This window comes from Aquila chrysaetos, chromosome 7, assembly GCF_900496995.4.
Source record: "Aquila chrysaetos chrysaetos chromosome 7, bAquChr1.4, whole genome shotgun sequence".
NCBI classification, from domain to species: Eukaryota; Metazoa; Chordata; class Aves; order Accipitriformes; family Accipitridae; genus Aquila; species Aquila chrysaetos.
The window spans coordinates 8,993,716-9,010,113 of record NC_044010.1 but is presented as its reverse complement, the minus strand read 5'-3'; the positions used below and the strand labels follow the sequence as shown (position 1 = coordinate 9,010,113).

General features: G+C 39.5%; 1 protein-coding gene across 5 annotated transcripts in view; it reads left to right on the top strand.

Moving 5' to 3' along the window:
* The window catches only part of IMPG2 (interphotoreceptor matrix proteoglycan 2), a 63,373-nt gene that overhangs the window by 6,121 nt on the left and 40,854 nt on the right, over positions 1 to 16,398 (top strand). For all 5 annotated transcript variants that reach the window (XR_003924449.2, XM_041124663.1, XM_030021075.2 and 2 more), the window contains exons 2-3: positions 886 to 1,146; positions 11,853 to 12,019. Coding sequence is in view for 4 of the 5 variants with exons in the window: in XM_041124663.1 (XP_040980597.1) it covers positions 886 to 1,146; positions 11,853 to 12,019 (428 nt within the window). In the remaining variant the exon portion in view is untranslated. The remainder of the gene's footprint in view (positions 1 to 885; positions 1,147 to 11,852; positions 12,020 to 16,398) is intronic.

The following is a 16,398-nucleotide window of genomic DNA, read 5'->3' as shown; positions in this document are numbered from 1 at the left end:
GTTTTCTGGGGAAAAAGTGAAAGAAGAAAGTTGAATTAACTAATTTCACATCAGTTGACTGCTGACTGTGGAGGATAGAGAGTTAGACTGTCAAACTGAAACCAAATAGACACATTCTCCCCTCAGCTGTAAAGTTTCCTCTCGAGTGATGTGGAACAACTAACATAAGAGGGAATTTTAAAAAAGACTAAACCTGATGAGCCCTTTTTTCCATTTTTTTCTTTTTTTTCCTGCTCCAGTCGGGTAGGGACCTATCTCATGGTGGTAAAAGGTGTACTTGCTAGCTGTCAATTCAAGCAGCTTTGTTTTTGCAAGGGATAGAAAAAATTTCTTTACTGAAAAGGTTGTGTCAGGCATTGGAACAGGCTGCCGAGGGAAGTGGTGGAGTCACCATCCCTGGAGGTGTTAAAAAACCATGTAGACGTGGCCCTTCAGGACGTGGTTTAGTGGGCATGGTGGTGGTGGGTTTGACGGTTGGACTCGATGATCTTAAAGGTCTTTTCCAACCTAAACGATTCTATGATTCTATGAAATGTTTCTTGTGGAAAGAAAGTATGGAATAAGGGGAGTTCTTAATTAATTACTTATTTCATTTCTGGCCCTGAGAACTTCTAAATACATGTTTATTCACCAATATAGTCGCATTGACTTAAACAAGCCAAATCACAGAAGGGAAGTTAAATACAAAGCATTACCATTCAAAGGGTTAGAGCTTTAGGCTGTGTTACCATTTGGTGGGATGCTGTAAAGAGCTTAAGGTTGTTTATAATAGTACGGGCATACAGACAGGTTATGTCCTTCAGAGACCACAGCAATGGCATTAAGATAGATACAATTGCATCACTATCTCATCTGAGAAATTTATGTGTGGTTTTAATTTTACAGCAGAAGGTTATTCAGCTACAGAAGGAGGACAGGCTAAAGATGGTTCACCAATGCCTCAGCTCAGTGGCTGGCAGTTGGCAAACCCTTCTCTGCCTCCTGAGTTGAAAAAGCTTAATGGCATCGTGGAGGCTGAACAGGTCAACAAGAATTTGCTGTTACGAAGGAAGCGGTCCATTCTGTTTCCTAGTGGAGTTAAGATCTGCCCTGATGAATCTGTTGAGCAGGCTATTGCCAACCATCTGAAATATTTCAGGCTCAGAGGTAAGTGATTGTATGTCTCATGGGTTCATAAGAACATTTATAAAAAAAAAATAGAGGAAGCTTTTAAACATAATAAATACCAGGCCATATGAAATACATTATTACCCAAGAAACTTAGTTTTCTGTGGTAATCTTCCTTATAAGAGCTGCTCTGAGCTAAAAAAAAAACACCTTCTGGTTACTCTGGTTTTCATATAAAAACTCTCAGTCCCTGAAACCACAGTTAGTGTTTAATAATTACTAATCCTTTCTTACAGAACAACTTGAATGCTAAGAAAAATAAGTGCTATGTACAGGCTAGCTAAATGACAGAGACTGTTGTTTTTATTTAGTGTTCTGCAGATGCTAGCAGAATTCACTGAGGGATCTTTCAGAAAAGAGTCAAGTCTGAGACATTGATGTCTCAGCCATGTGACTTTTGACTATGGCTGGTTGTGCAAAGCGTAGTATAGTCCGTCTAGAAAGCCAGTCTCTGTATCAGGCTGTAGTATAATAGACATGAAGCTTTTCTTTCAAGATGTAGAAATTGGTGTGACTGAGCTTTCTCTGAAAAGCTGAAATATTCCCAGTAACAGCTTCTTTCATGTGATGAAATATTACAGCAATATGATGTATTTTAAAGCCTTCTGTCTGACAACATTGGAATGAGGCATTGAGGTCATGCAGCACCTTCTGGTATTTGTGTGTTTCTGTAGCATTCAAACAATTCATAGTGTCTTAACATGTTTATACATAATTGGTGAAATGGGAAAGACCTGCTGTCACTTAAAGGAGAAGGAAGGGTGTTCAGAGACTCATGTTCAATGAGATTTTTTTGATTGCCTATAGAAGAAACTCCCACTGGTAACTCAATTCACTCACTTAGAGCAGTGAAGAACAATTAAAACCAGGAGTTGCTGAGTGTCTGCATAAAATAAACATAAAGAATGTATTTGGAAAATAAAGTGGAATTATATGGCATCAGAGCCTCATTTAAATATGAATTGTGCCCAGCTTATGAGGGATGTCAACATTGATGATCATGTAGACAGTTTGACATGCTTTGCAAGCTTCTTGTTTATGTCTACCAAGTAACACTCAACTGCTCTTTGTTTTGCTCAAAATGAACGCATACTGTGTGCAGTCACCCCTCAATAATCTGTGGTAGGGGCACGTAAGGGCAATACCACGTAAGCAAAAGTGTGAGTGATAATAAAGAAGGAAAATCTGTAAATTAGGTTGTAAAAGCATATTTAGAACTTAAAGATCCTAGGCTGAACCAAAAATCCACCTAGTCCATCTGCTGTCCTACTGGACTTACAGCTTCCACAATCCACAAGGATTTCTTGAGCAGAGATGCTATGACTACCCTTAGCACTTTTAACTTAAAACTTTTGAAAAAGATCTCTGCAAGTAGCAGAGGTGACTTCAATTAGCAGCAAGTCGAGCAAGTCTGGTTCAAGCAACTTGTCATCTTCATTCTGTTAGCAGCAATGCACTGCACCATGAGTATTTGGTGATGTCTAGTTAATCACTTCCTGAGTAAATGCACCAGAGGTAAGTGGGAGTTGATGATGCTGTTACTTTGATTCACAATAAAGCTGTTCCTTGAGTGTTACTGAATTATGTAATACTTTTTTCTTGAAACCATGTTTTTACTAGCTAGCTGAATCACCACAGTGATAAAATAGTGAGATGGACTTTCTTGTCTCTGCAGTGTCAACAAAATAGTCCTAGGAAAGAGTGTGGTCACTGTTTAGCACTCAGAGAACAGCCACTGTAAGTGATTAGAAAAATAACTGATCCCACAAGGGAATAAATACAAAGGTACACAGAATTGGTTGATTTTTCAATCTCAGTCTGCATTTTTAGAATCTTCTTTTTATTCTGTATCTGTTGAAGTAAGGAATGACTTTAATATCCCATATTTTCTCTGGAAAGGATGGTTTCAATACAATCTATTCTTTACTTAGTTTTACTTTACTATCAACAAGTGCCACTACCATGGAAGGAAATGTTGATTACTGTTTTGTTGTAAGAGCCTGCTAAAAAAACAGAAAAGGTTTGCATGTGCTGATTATCAAGATTGTTTGTTTCATTTATATTTACCTTAAAAGGAAACAGGTGAGAATATAATTATCTATCTGTAGCTCCTAGCTTTATTTACTTTCACTAGCTTGCTAAAGCCTCTATTAATGTCAGAGAGTGACTGACGAACATTTCTGTCATAGGCTTTAAGCAAGTACTTATGTCATATAGCTGTAGGCTTAACAGTGTACACCTTTTTTGTTTTCTTCAGACTGCAATATCTGGATTTTTTTTAGCCTTAGAAAGATACAAGATAAAGACATATGATAAATACATAATAAATCATAAAAAAAAATTTTAAGGGCAGCAAAATACAGGGATCTGGAGAAAAATCAGTATTTTCTAAAACAGTAGCACCCTTCAGCATATGAAAGTCTAAGTAATGGTATGATTATTCAGTGGTGGTTGTTATTATTACTGTAGTAATCAGAAGTACCAGCCAAGAATAGGGGTGGTTTTGTACTTGTTTCTCTACATCTGCAGTCTAGAAGGCAGATTTCCAAAGTGCTGATTTATTCCTACAGTCAATCACATTGCAGAACAAACTGAGTTTTGTATTAGCAGAAGATATTATTTTCAGTCTCTTTTAGATGAAGCTGGGATTATGATTGTCTCTGTACTCCTCAGTATGATATAGTCTCTGCATCTCCTGTAGCTGTATATGGAAGTTGCTGCTGTTGGCTGGCTTTGTATTTCATTTCTTAGAATATGGAGATGGAAATCAGTCATAGATGCTTACAGATTGGGTACTGTAGGCCTGTGGGTTGGGTCTTATGGAGTGTTTTTAACAAAGGTCCTTTTAAATGGTAGTAATGTTATGGTTGCTGCTGGAAAAGTCACTTAAATCTAGTGGTGGTTCATAGCTGGACCATTGTTATGAACACAAAGTGTGTCCAACGGGCAGCTGGAGATTTCACAAAACATATTTTGTGAAAAACTAATAGTGTGATTTCAGATAGTGAGTGTGCTGTATATGGTAATATTGATTATGAGTAATGATGTTCTTTACTGCTGACAGGGAGATGGTAGCCCAAGCCCCTGTTAAATAAAAATTATTATAAGAAAAATAACCATACCCACTCAGACCAAAGTCTGTTATGACCAGTCACTTTATGTAGACAATTTAGTGAATCTGTCCGTTTCCTTTAGTGTAAATTGCTGGTAGATGGCTGAGGATTGTAGTAGACTTGGAAGTTGAATTAGCCAGTAAAACAGAAACAAGATAAGGATTGCAAGGTAGCATGGCTTGCACCATTTCCCTATCCTATGTCTGTTAATTGGCTGCTGGATTTTGACACCATGGCTCAGAGTTAATACTGCTGCTCTTTGCCGCCTCTGAGATGTAATTACTCCAGTGGCTACCTTTCCTAAATTCTGTTTGCATTTTTTGCTGCTGTGATCCAGTATCTTAAACAATTCAGTGTATGCTTCTGAGTGAGTACATCTTCTTTTCCCATGAGTAAATCCGATAGTCTTTCCACTAGAACCGTTTTGGTCAGCCAGAGCTTCAGATGATGCTGAAATTCTAAACATAGTGTTTAAAGATACTGACCAAAGAAGGAAGTAGACCATATTCTAGTGTGTCACAGCTGATGAGAGACAAGGGCATTTTGGAACTCTGGAAAGAATAAAAGGTATTTCTCAGGAATGAAGTTCTATGCATGATTATAATCCCTAGATTTGGTAATCTTGGGCATAGCACTGAGCTTGCTCATTTTTCACTTTCTTGGTCACTTAAAATCTATTTACTGAAGCATTAGAAATAATGATGTTATGTTCTGCACATGGACAGAGTTAAGAGTGAAGTTTCAATTTGATGCTGAAATCCTAAATATTAGAAATTGTTCAAATCTTGCTGAATAATGATAAAAGCTAACAGTCAGAAGTCGTAAGAAGTACCTGGCTATAAAGAAGCATACAATAAATAAAGTGTCTGGCTGAGTGAGCCTTTTCTCCTTGTTTCCCCCTCATCCCTGGCACATAGTATGCATAGCTCATACTCGGCCAATAAATTTCTGAAGTTTATTTGTAGAAGGTCTAGTTCTGTCTCCCTGTACATTTATTTTTAGATGTCAGTATATGCTTCTAAGAAGCTTGACTTTTCCCATGAAAGACACTCCTTTGTAGTTCCTGAAATATTACTGGTGAGAATAGTTTATGTGCTAGAGTTTAGTACATTAATGTTCAAAGAAAAAATCTATCATGTGGATTAGCTAATTCACATTCAACTATCTTAATTTAAAATCCTGGTTTGTTGTACATATTGTTTAAGGGCTGCTATGTTATAGGCCACACACAGCAGCGTTTCAGCAATAGATGAAGTGGTTTCTCTGCATGTGTGTATATTAATTTGTTTAGCAAGTGCTAACAAAGTCTTCGCAGGAGAGATCTCTTAGGTATCTGTCAGTCTCCCTGTCACTGTAGTCCTTATCAAAACCCACTGCAGTTAAGCCATTCAGTTGTACAGAAATTGTTAGAGAGGAGAAGTTGGCCTCATTTTGCCTCAAAATAGAATATTCAGCCTGATTCAGTGCTCCTAGCCACTGTACACGATTCAACTCTTAAGAAGCACTAATGGGATTTAACTGGGATTAAACTCCAGCACTGCCCACTTACACAAATGGCCAGAAAGCCACTCTACCCCCTGCTAGGTGCCCAGTGCTGTCATGTGGTGCCCCTTCTGTTAACCTCAGAAATCCCTGAGCACAGACTGAGTGTAATAGGTTAATTGTCTCTCATTTGAGAGATAAATGCATCCTGAATGGTAAAGCTGGAGCCACAGAGATGCTGTATCCTACTCAGGTCCATGAAAGGTAGCCATACAGGAGAATTTCAGAGAGCGAGAGAGATCATCTCATCACAGATCTTAGCTGGAGGTTTTGAAAACAGCGATGAAGTCTTTAGGAAAGGAAGTTTCAAATAAACTTTTTTTTTTCACCCCTTCTCAAAGGTTTATAGGACTGAAAAGACCTTGTGCCTGCCTATGTGGAATTTTTTTGGCTGAAACACAATTTATCTTAAGCTTTTCAGGATATTCTCTATTATTTTTAAGTATTACTTGAGCGTAAACACTGCATTTGAAGCAGATAAGCTCCTGAGGGCTGGGCTTTTCGGCTTCCGGAGTAGATATGCTGGGATTCATATGGTCTTACTACATGTCCAGCTTTCTGAGGCAGCCTTTGAAACCTGTTACAGCCTTTAAAAGTCAAGACCTTGCCTACTTTAAGTGCCTATGACACTTTGCTCAAGTGGAAGTTTGCACAAGGGCATGGGCCAAACATGCTGATCTTTCAGTTATTCCTACCTACTTCCTCTTTCACCTTGAAGTTGATTTATCTCGGTGATGAGTTCAGTGACTTCTAATTTCTGAGGCATTTCAGGATGGAGTACATGCAAAATGTAGTATGTACATGCAAAATGTATTTTGGAGAAAGATTGCAGAACGAGCCATCTGGTTTGCATTTTTGGTTTGAATTCTGATTGATTGTGTCAGTCAGTTACATGTCTTCTGCATAGCTGTTTTCTTTCCTGTAGATAGCTGGAATGATTGCATCTCTGTGGCAGGGAGCCTTTCTTTATCTCATAAGCCTTCATTTTTTTAACATTTGAATTCTTCAGAGGAAAATGGCAAAATAGCTGAGAGATCAGTTAACACTAAAATACAAATTACTTATTACTGCAGCCATGGGATGAAGGAAGTAATTTTCTAGAGGAGCTTACCTTCCCACCCATGGGTACCTTCAGGGCTCTTAGCTTGCTGCCTTCAAAGGTTGATCTCGATTTTATGCTGCTTTTAATCAGTATTGTTTGCCAAGGATAAGAGGCCTCAACACAAATCTTGTCTCCTCCAGGGCCTGGTATCGCTAACGCTGTCCCCTGTATCTGTGCCTGTGGCTACCCCTGTAGCAGGCTAGTGAAAGTTTGGCATGAGATGTAGCCATAAAGACAGGCTCTGCTCACATGCCCTGAGGGCTGATCTGCTATTCAGGTGGCATGTGGCAGCACTGCTGGGTCTGCTCAGCAGTTCCCTCCTGATACTGGCAGGGCTGGCTGCTTGCTTGGTTGGTTTTTAAGGGTTTTGCAGCTAGTCTTAGAAACCTAATTCCTGGAAAGATCATAACACAAAGCCTGTACAGCAGATTTATTTTACTTAATAGTTGGAGTTTGTTAACACAGCGTATTGTATTAAGCAAGCAGCTTCAGTCATAACTGAACTGTTGGGCTTCTGTCAATTTGTTGTAAGCTCTGATGCTGCAATTTTTTCCCATTCCCTATGTATTTTAAACATTTGATATTTAAAATTCAAAGTTACATTGCTAATCAAAAAGTTTACTGGTAAACTTGTTAGGTTTCCTCTCCTCATGATGTGTTTTCTTTTAATTTTTATTTTGGTTTCAAGGAGTTGCTGTTTTAAATACTAGTCAAAAGTTGCTTCATATGTTGTTAGCATACATAGATAGTGTATGTGGCACAGATACTGGCAAGTTGCTGGAAGGTCAGAAAGGAAAGATAGTGAATTATTTTTATACAATAAAATATAATTATTTACTGAAGCTTCCAGTCAAGTCCTGTTTAACTTTGTTTACATTTTTATGTCTCCAGCTTCTGTCTACAGAGTCTCAGAATGCTGTCCTAGTTTCAGCTGGGATAGAGTTAATTTTCTTCCTAGTAGCTGGTAGAGTGCTATGTTTTGGGTTCAGTATGAGAAGAATGTTGATAACACGCTGATGTTTTCAGTTATTGCTAAACAATGTTTAGACTAAGTCAAGGCTTTTTCAGCTTCTCATGCCCAGCCAGCAAGAAGGCTGGAGGGGCACAAGAAGTTGGGAGGGGACACAGCCAGGGCAGATGACCCAAACTGGCCAAGGGGGTATTCCATATCATGGGATGTCACGCCCAGTATATGGGTGGGGGTTGGGCTCAGGAACTAACTGGTCTGACTAACTGGTCACCAGTCAGCGCGTGGTGAGGAATTGCATTGTGCATCACTTGTTTTGTATATTCCAATCCTTTTATTATTATTGTAATTTTATTATTGTTGTTATCATTATTAGTTTCTTCCTTTCTGTTCTACTAAACTGTTCTTATCTCAACCCACGAGTTTTACCTTTTTTTTCCCCTCATTCTCTCCCTGATCCAAGGTGGGGGTGGGGGGAGTGAGTGAGCAGCTGCATGATGCTTAGTTGCCGGCTGGGGTTAAACTACAGCAAATGCTTATAATCTAGTTTATGAAAAACATGTTTTTCTTATATGGGAGTTCTCAAGAATTTGTTGATAAGAAACTTTGAAAAACCTCCCTCGCCAGCAGATAGTCGAAAACGTGCCACAAGGGTGGGCTCCACCTTCAAGTTAAAAGAAGGTTAATCACATTTATTAGGGAACTTGAATGCACTGTGAGGATGGTGTCTCTTCAGTTCCCTGGGTGGCCACGTCAATGAAGCCATGATAAGAAGTGGCTCCCTCTTTGACATACTTGAAGGAGAGATGGGAGATCGAATCATGCTTGTCTTTTTCTTTACATGAGTGTGATGTGAACAACACTGAAGAAACTGTGCTGTTCTTTTTCTGTCCTTGGAGTGGCAGCTCTCATCGAACTATAAAACATTGAAAAGGTATATGGAGAAAGAAAGACTGAAACAAAATTGTTCCTTTTCTTAGCCAGGCTACAAATTTGCTCCTGAGCACCATATAGGTAAGCATGCCTGGGGATGGTTCTTGGGCTGAGCCCTTACAGCCTCGATTTATTATCCCGCAAAGCAATCCCCTGCTTTACAAACTGTTCAGTTGGGATAAACAGGACAATGACAAGATGGACTGCATGTCAACAAGGTTGCGGGGTGACTGTGCTTGGCAAGAAGCTCACCATGGCTGAGGATGCAGTTTCCTGGGCAAGGCTAGCAGAAGTGTTTAAATGGCAGTCGTGGTAGATGTTTGCCTGGAGTTTTTAATCCCTTCCTGTGTGTCAGAACTAACAAACTCTCGGACTACTTGGGAGGAAGAAATGGGCCAGCCTTTTCCTTCTGAATACAGAAGCAATTGCACCAACTTGTTACTGCTCACCGCAGTCGAAACGGCTAGATAGGATATGGGCTAGAGAGGACAGAGTGTGACTCCTTATCCGTGTCCCCTTTCCTCCTTCCACAGAAAATATGACCCTGTTCTGACAGCTTAGGTCTGATTAATGGGCTTGGAGCCCACAGATGGCACAAAGCCTTTGTGACTGGAATTCAGTGGGGTGTCTAATTCCAAATGAAAGGACACACAACAAATCCTTAATCTACTGGGAGCTGATTGGGACAACTGTTCGTACAGCAGCAGCTTGTATTCAGGCAAGACACTGTCTCATCACATTTATTTTAAAAAAGACATTAAACTTATTTAAGAGCATTAAGGAAAACTGCCTTCAATTATTACTGCCAATTACTACTTGCAACTGGAAAGCCAGTCCTTTGCTTGTTGCCATATGAAAACTGTAGGATTAGATAATGCCACTGCAATGTATTTGCCAGCTATTGCCATAGCTTCGACTCTTACTGATAGTCTGCTGAAGACTTATCCCAGGCACAGGGAATAATCTTATTGCAGGAATGTTGCTGTACAATGTTGCACCTGGAGTGAAAGGTCCATTAGTCAGAATACAGAAATGAGAGCGAGTGGTATTCCTTAGTGTAGGCTTCTGGATTCGAAACTAGACTTTGGTCTTTTCCTGGATGCCCAGCTCTTATGAGTGGGATGGTAGAGAGGATACTACAGATGTCATTCTGCTTCAGGAGGCTTATTAGTACTCCAGCAGGATCCAGAAATCCCAGAGCAGGATTACGGCTTCATTGCCTGAGGTCTGTGCAGAGGTCATATGGAAATGTGGTCCCTGCCTCAAAGAGTTTGCTTTGTCAGCTGCTGAGGAAGCAAGCATAACTTGAGGGGGAATGTGAGAGGATGCATGAATGCTTGTAAATTTGGCTATTTATTTCTGATTAATAAAGATGCATAACCAAAACTGATTGGAAGCATGTCCAATACTCCTTACCTAATTACTGTGTCTTACAGATAAAGTTAACTACCTGGAAGCTGGAGGGGTGCTAGAGCAGTAATATACAACTGACAGTTAATAATGCAGAGTTTGAGGACTGTATTCTCCTCTAGTCTTACATATCAAATGAGCTACAAGGCTGATCTCCATGTCGGAAAGCTGTCAGGAGTGTGGCATGGAAATGAGAGATATCTGTGTATCTCTAGAGTTCCACAATGGAGAGATGCTCTCAACTGCTCTGATAAACTGAAATTTGGGGTGGAGAAAAGAGCTTTTTCTGCATGGTGCCATCCAGCGTGCCAGAATCAGCTAAGCTTTAAGGGTGCTACTGCACGTGAAACAGTTCCTCAGGGTTGTTATTTATAAAGCCTTTGCATTTAAGAAAAATGTCCATCTCTTGGTTGAATGAAAGTATGTTTCCATATGTGATCTATGTATTAAGTTTTAGGCAAGTACATTTAATCAGTATTGGAATTCAGAATACAAAGTATCAAGAAGAAATAGCAGTGAGGTACTGGTTTTGGCAGCCTGGAGCTTATTTTTAAGCTGAGTGAAGAAAATTACTTTCCAAAGATAGATTCATGGTCAGTCTCCTATAGGGTCTTGCTTATGATGTCAGGACTTTCCCTGAATACAAAGCATTCCTCTGCTGAGCTGTGTGTATATATAAGTAGTGAAATCTGATTAAGGCCAAAAAGCAGGTTTGACTGCTACTACTCCAGGCTGGCATCTGCTGCGAGTGATTTTTAGAGCTGTTCTCCTTTTAATGTTGTTCTCTTCCAGGACACAAGGAAAATCCTATAAATCTTCCTCTCTTCCAGTTATCCTGGGTCACAGAGCGGTTCTTGCTTGAGCATTATGTGACCAACTGCTCTGATTGGCAAAGAGCACATGGAAGATTGGGAGGTTAAAGTAGCTGGAGTAGTACAAGACAATTTAACCCTTAATTTGCAGACTGTTCAGAGTTGTCCAGTTCTTTCTCAGTGCATACGTACAGGAGGGTTAGAGATTGACTTATTTCTTAGCATATTATGTTGTTGTGTCATAATCCTGCCTTGTTTTTCAAATTATTAAAGCAATTATAATTTCTGAAACTTATTTAAAATTCCATGTAAAGGTGACTCCAAAGGAATTGTTACTGATTGAGCATCTCAAACTTTGATCAGTGCCACTGTCATTCTTACAAATTAAGCTCCAGCTCTGTTTTCTGTGAGAACATTTGCCATACTATTTTGGTTTTCTACATTTTTAGAAAAATTTGACCCATTGATCAAGGGCAGTTTCACTCAGTGAAAATACTGTTGTTCTTGATGGTTGTTAGGAGACAAGCGTGCGCTCTCTTGCTCTGTTCTTTTTTTCTTTAATTAAGGAATTAATTACTTCAGTTAAAAAAATCTGGGAGGGAAGTAGCATGAGTGCAGAAGATTCACCCTTCATTGTGAGTCCCTTCAACGCCTTATACGTTTACATGTAGGTGTCTAGTTACTGCATTCTATATATGAAATATATATGCTGAAAAGCATACAACATTTGGACAGTACTATCCTGGCCACCCGTGCTGTGGAAGCACTCCTGTTGTACTAACCCCAGACCTTTCTTGTGCCTTCAGTGTGTCAGGAAACAGTCTGGGAGGTCTTCAAGACATTCTGGGATAGACTGCCAGAGCGTGAAGAATATCACACCTGGATGAGCCTGTGTGAGGAGGGAACGATGAGTGTCTTTGAAATGGGCACGAACTTCAGTCAGTCTGAGGAGCACCGGAGTCTGATTGTGAAGGTGGGTGCAGCACCTGATTGGTGTTTTCTCATGGGAAAGGTCATAATGTCCCACTGCAACATGCAGCTTGGCATATCGCAGGCGGTACCACGCGGAGCCCTTAAAATGGACAGGCATGGGTATCCCAGCTCTTGGATCCATAGTCCTGGGGTCAGTTCCAAAACCAAAGTTGTAGTTGATCTGATGGAGGGAAAAGCAATGATGAAGAAGAGAACATAGTCTCCAATAGGAATGTTCCTGACGAGTAGATGATGTCTAGACCCCTTGTCTGAAAAGGCAGCATGGCATGAGGCAGGCTGTGGCGCATTGCCCCCTGTGGCATGTAACAGCCCTCCTGCTCTGAACTGCACGTGGAGATCCCTTCAGTCCAAATGGCACTTTGAAGCAGGAAGTTCTGAGCTGTATTTCTGATGCTACCAAGATGTATGGCAAAATTACCTGTTAGATGTTTTATGTCGCTGTAGGTTTGTGATGTCTGTACACTGCAGCCTGACTGAAATGAGTGTGGCTATAAATATAAAAAGCTTTGGTGTCCTATGAAGGCAATTGATAACATTGTCACTGTGGGGATTTGCAGAGGTTAAAATCAGAGTACGAGCGTAAAACAATTTAATAAAAAATTGCTTAATATCTTGGTATATTTTCTGTTATTTCAGTTGAAGCAAGCTTATTTTAGCTTAAAGCAAATAAAAGGAGAATTAAGCTAAACTAAAGAAGCCTATCTCAAATGAAATATGAGGATGTCTTTTCAGGAGTTTGAATTTTAAAATTAAGTGCTTAACTTTGTACACATCTAAGAGACAGTAGATAACTTAATTCTCTGGATAAAAGGCTGTCTTAAAATGTATGGTGGTTTATGGATCTTCTTTAAGATTACAATGTCTTCTATTTTTGCGAGCTAATGGATGAGTAGTTTTATGAAACTTTTGATAAGTCTTAAATGTATGATCCCATAGAATAAGTAATGTTCCGCTAGTATGAATGTGCTGACATTTTTCCTTTCTGCTTTTTTATGGACTCCTATGCTAGTAATGTGCACTAGGGAATGTGAGTATCAAAGCTGTTGTCAATAATGGAGAGAGGGGCTTTTTTCTGAGCCTGCAGGTTAGTCTTCACAGGTGGATGCTAGCCAAAGTTTGCCTTTATGATGTCTGATGGTACTGTTGTCCTTAGAAGACTTTGCAAAAAGGTGGAGACAAAATTCATGTGAACTTTTTATGTGCACAGTGAATGTATTATTGCTTAATGTAAGATTCTGGCAGTGAGATGATCTATAGTAGGAGCTTATTAAAAGAAATCAAGATGATTCTTGGAAGCAGGATGATGCATCTAACTTCCCACTGCTGCTTTACCTTTTTGGGTATGGCCGTTCAGCATTATAGTGGAGTCAGATCAAGTGCTCTATGTTTGATGGTTTATTCAGATGGTTTATGTGTAATTTAGGTTTTCTTTCTCCTATAGATGGATATATGCCCTTCAGCATTGCGATATTCTGGAAAAAGACTGTTCATCCTTCTATTTGTTTTCAGCACAGTTGGTGAAAGGTGACGCTTGTTGGGCTGATTTGATGGGAGACTAGTCTGTGTTAAGGGGGATTGAATGCTGTCACCACTGTGCTCCATGTAAAATGTCATGAATCTATCAGGTGACTTTTTTTGAAATAAAGCCTGAACTCAATTTAAATTTGAACCAAAGACTGAAGGCAAGAACACTCTATCCCATCCCCCAGTTAGCCAGCTTCAGAAGGTCTGATGGTGTATTTTTGAATACATAGGTCAGAGTGTGGACTTAATTGCTAACTAGTACTGACTCACTCTCTCATATGCGCTCATGCACAAAAAGCTTGTCAGAGTGTGAAACCTCTTTAAAGCAGCTCTGAGAACATTAAGTCCAAACACATGCAGCAGTTATGACTCTGCTTCTAAGAACATCTTTCCTCCTGCTAGTTGCTTGCTCCAGTCTAATGTGGTGGTAAGAGCTGGGGCTCAGCCTGCGCACTTTCTAACGCACTGTGTCCTACCCTCTTGTTCTTCCCACTTGCACCAACTAAGTTGACCAAGTTGCATGGCTAAGCCTTTCCCTTACTTGTGGGATATTTTTTTTTCCTCTCATTACAGCATGTTCATTCATTTGTTCATGGTCAGCTCTTGCCATATATATTTTTTTTTCATTCCTTAGGTTTGATCTATAAAGTGCTGAGCACTTCTCACCAGAAGGCTGCCATCATTTCACAGCGTGTACAGTACTCTGTAGTGTGCATGCATGATACATGTGAATAGTCCACACGCTCAATTGCTTAAAAGGAAGACTCACTTCTGCCTGGCACTGTAGAAAAGCAACTGGCAGTAGTTCTTTGTCTGGCTGTTACATGTCTTGTGTTTGTTGGTAGTTCTTTGTCTGGCCATTACCTGCCTCATTAAATACCACTTGTTTCTAGTCTTCCTCTGCTCTCCAGTGTCTGTGAATCATCTGTGGTTAATTTCAAGAGTTTAGTTTAGACCCTGCAGCTGATCAAAGTATTTCAGCTATTCTTCTGGTATATATTGGCTATTACTGCATTAGCATTGTTTTGCCACCTCTTGTATTGTGCGTGTTGGCAGTTTCTAGCAGTCTTATTCTAGAGTGTCTTTCTGTATTACTTTTTGGTAGATAGCAACAAGAAATTCAATTTTTAGAAGTGCTGCATTCCATGAATTTTCCCTCTCTCTCTCAAAAGGAGTTCAGCATATCTGAAAATTAGGCAAAATAAATCCCAGGGGTTTGCTCTCAATAAACAATAATTCAGCAAAATGATTGCTTTCATGCAATTTTTGTTGTAATATGGAGTTTTTGCTTTGAGCAGTGTAATTAAATGACACTTTATTAGCCTTCCTTCCTGGTTTTATTTCTTACCCTTTCCTCTAATCCCTGGTAATCACTGTCACACACCTACAAATGTTGCAATGTCTGCTCCAACATCGCTTAAGTTCATGTAAAGACAAATTCTATTTCTCTTGCTTTTGACACACTTTCTTACTGGATATCAGATGGAGCTTAGACCAGCTCTGGTCCCAGCTCTCATATGTTTTTCTTTAGGAAAAGTGTTATTTAGTCTCTAATAATCTGTCAAAAAGACTTGACTAATTTGGAGGTGAAGGCATACATAGCTGGAATTTGTTCTTTCGCCATCAGATGGCTTCTACTGGTATGGGAGGTGTGCCTCAGAAGACAATGCTTTTGCTGCTCTGTAATAAGCAAGCTTTGTGCCATATGTTGTCTTGGAGAATTGAGGCCTGCCTCTGTGTGATTGCCTGTACACGTGTGTATATATATGCATGTTATAGAGTAATATATAATACTAAGTTTTCACTAGATTCTTAAAGCAAATCACCTGCCAGATTCTCAGAAGGAGCAGTTGAACAGATTTATGCCAACCATGAAAAAATGATTTTAAGTATTCTTTTTTTTCCCCCAAATTCTTTCATTTTACTTTCTGTGTGATCATGTTAAATGAAAGTACTTTACATAGGAAGAATACTAGCCTAACTTACTTCTTTGGATATTAAGTAGATTTACAAAGTGTGGCATTATGTTATCCCTTCATCTCTCTTCCAATCTTGGCAGAAATGGAAAAGGAGAAGGTAATTCTAGTCCAAAGGGAAGTTTTGCTTGCAGTATATTTCTTCATATAAACCTTCCTTCATATAAATTAACTCTGCTTGTGTTCTTTACTGTGTAGCTGTATTTCAGGGGGAGTATAACTCTGTATTACGTAGAATGTCCTCATTGATCCTGTTCATGCAGTTGTTCTACACTTTGGGACCTGTGTGTCTAGAAATCTGATTTTGCTGAAACTTGCCCCTGTGACTGTGGCTGTGTTCATACTGGCACGAGAAAATTTTTGAAAAACTCAAGAGGGGAGAAACACAAGCAAAAGTAACTATTGATTTCCCAGGAGCCTTGTACTTCTTGCTATGAGATTGAAGCACTGCTGCCAAACCAGCACAATTCATGCTGTTCACAGGAGCATTTACAGCTGGCATATGATATTCTTCATAAGATACCCATAGAGCTGCTGGGCATATTTTTTTACTTTATAAATTACAGAAATAATGGAGCAGTTCTGGAGTAGGTGGTTGAACTGTTTTGACACCTGCTGTCCTGCAAGCAACATTTTGTACAAATTGCATCGGAAGATGCTGCACTGAATGTCTTTGAAGGAACAAAGTTAAAAGAACTGAAGGTGTGAAAAATGTGGAGTGGTAGTAAGAACAAACATATTTTCAAGAGGTTTAAAAAGGTAGATGTAAAGTCAAGCACATCCTTATATAGTCTGTGGTTCTTTAAAACAAACAAACAACAAAACCAAAAAACACAATGTGCAGAACACACTGTAAACA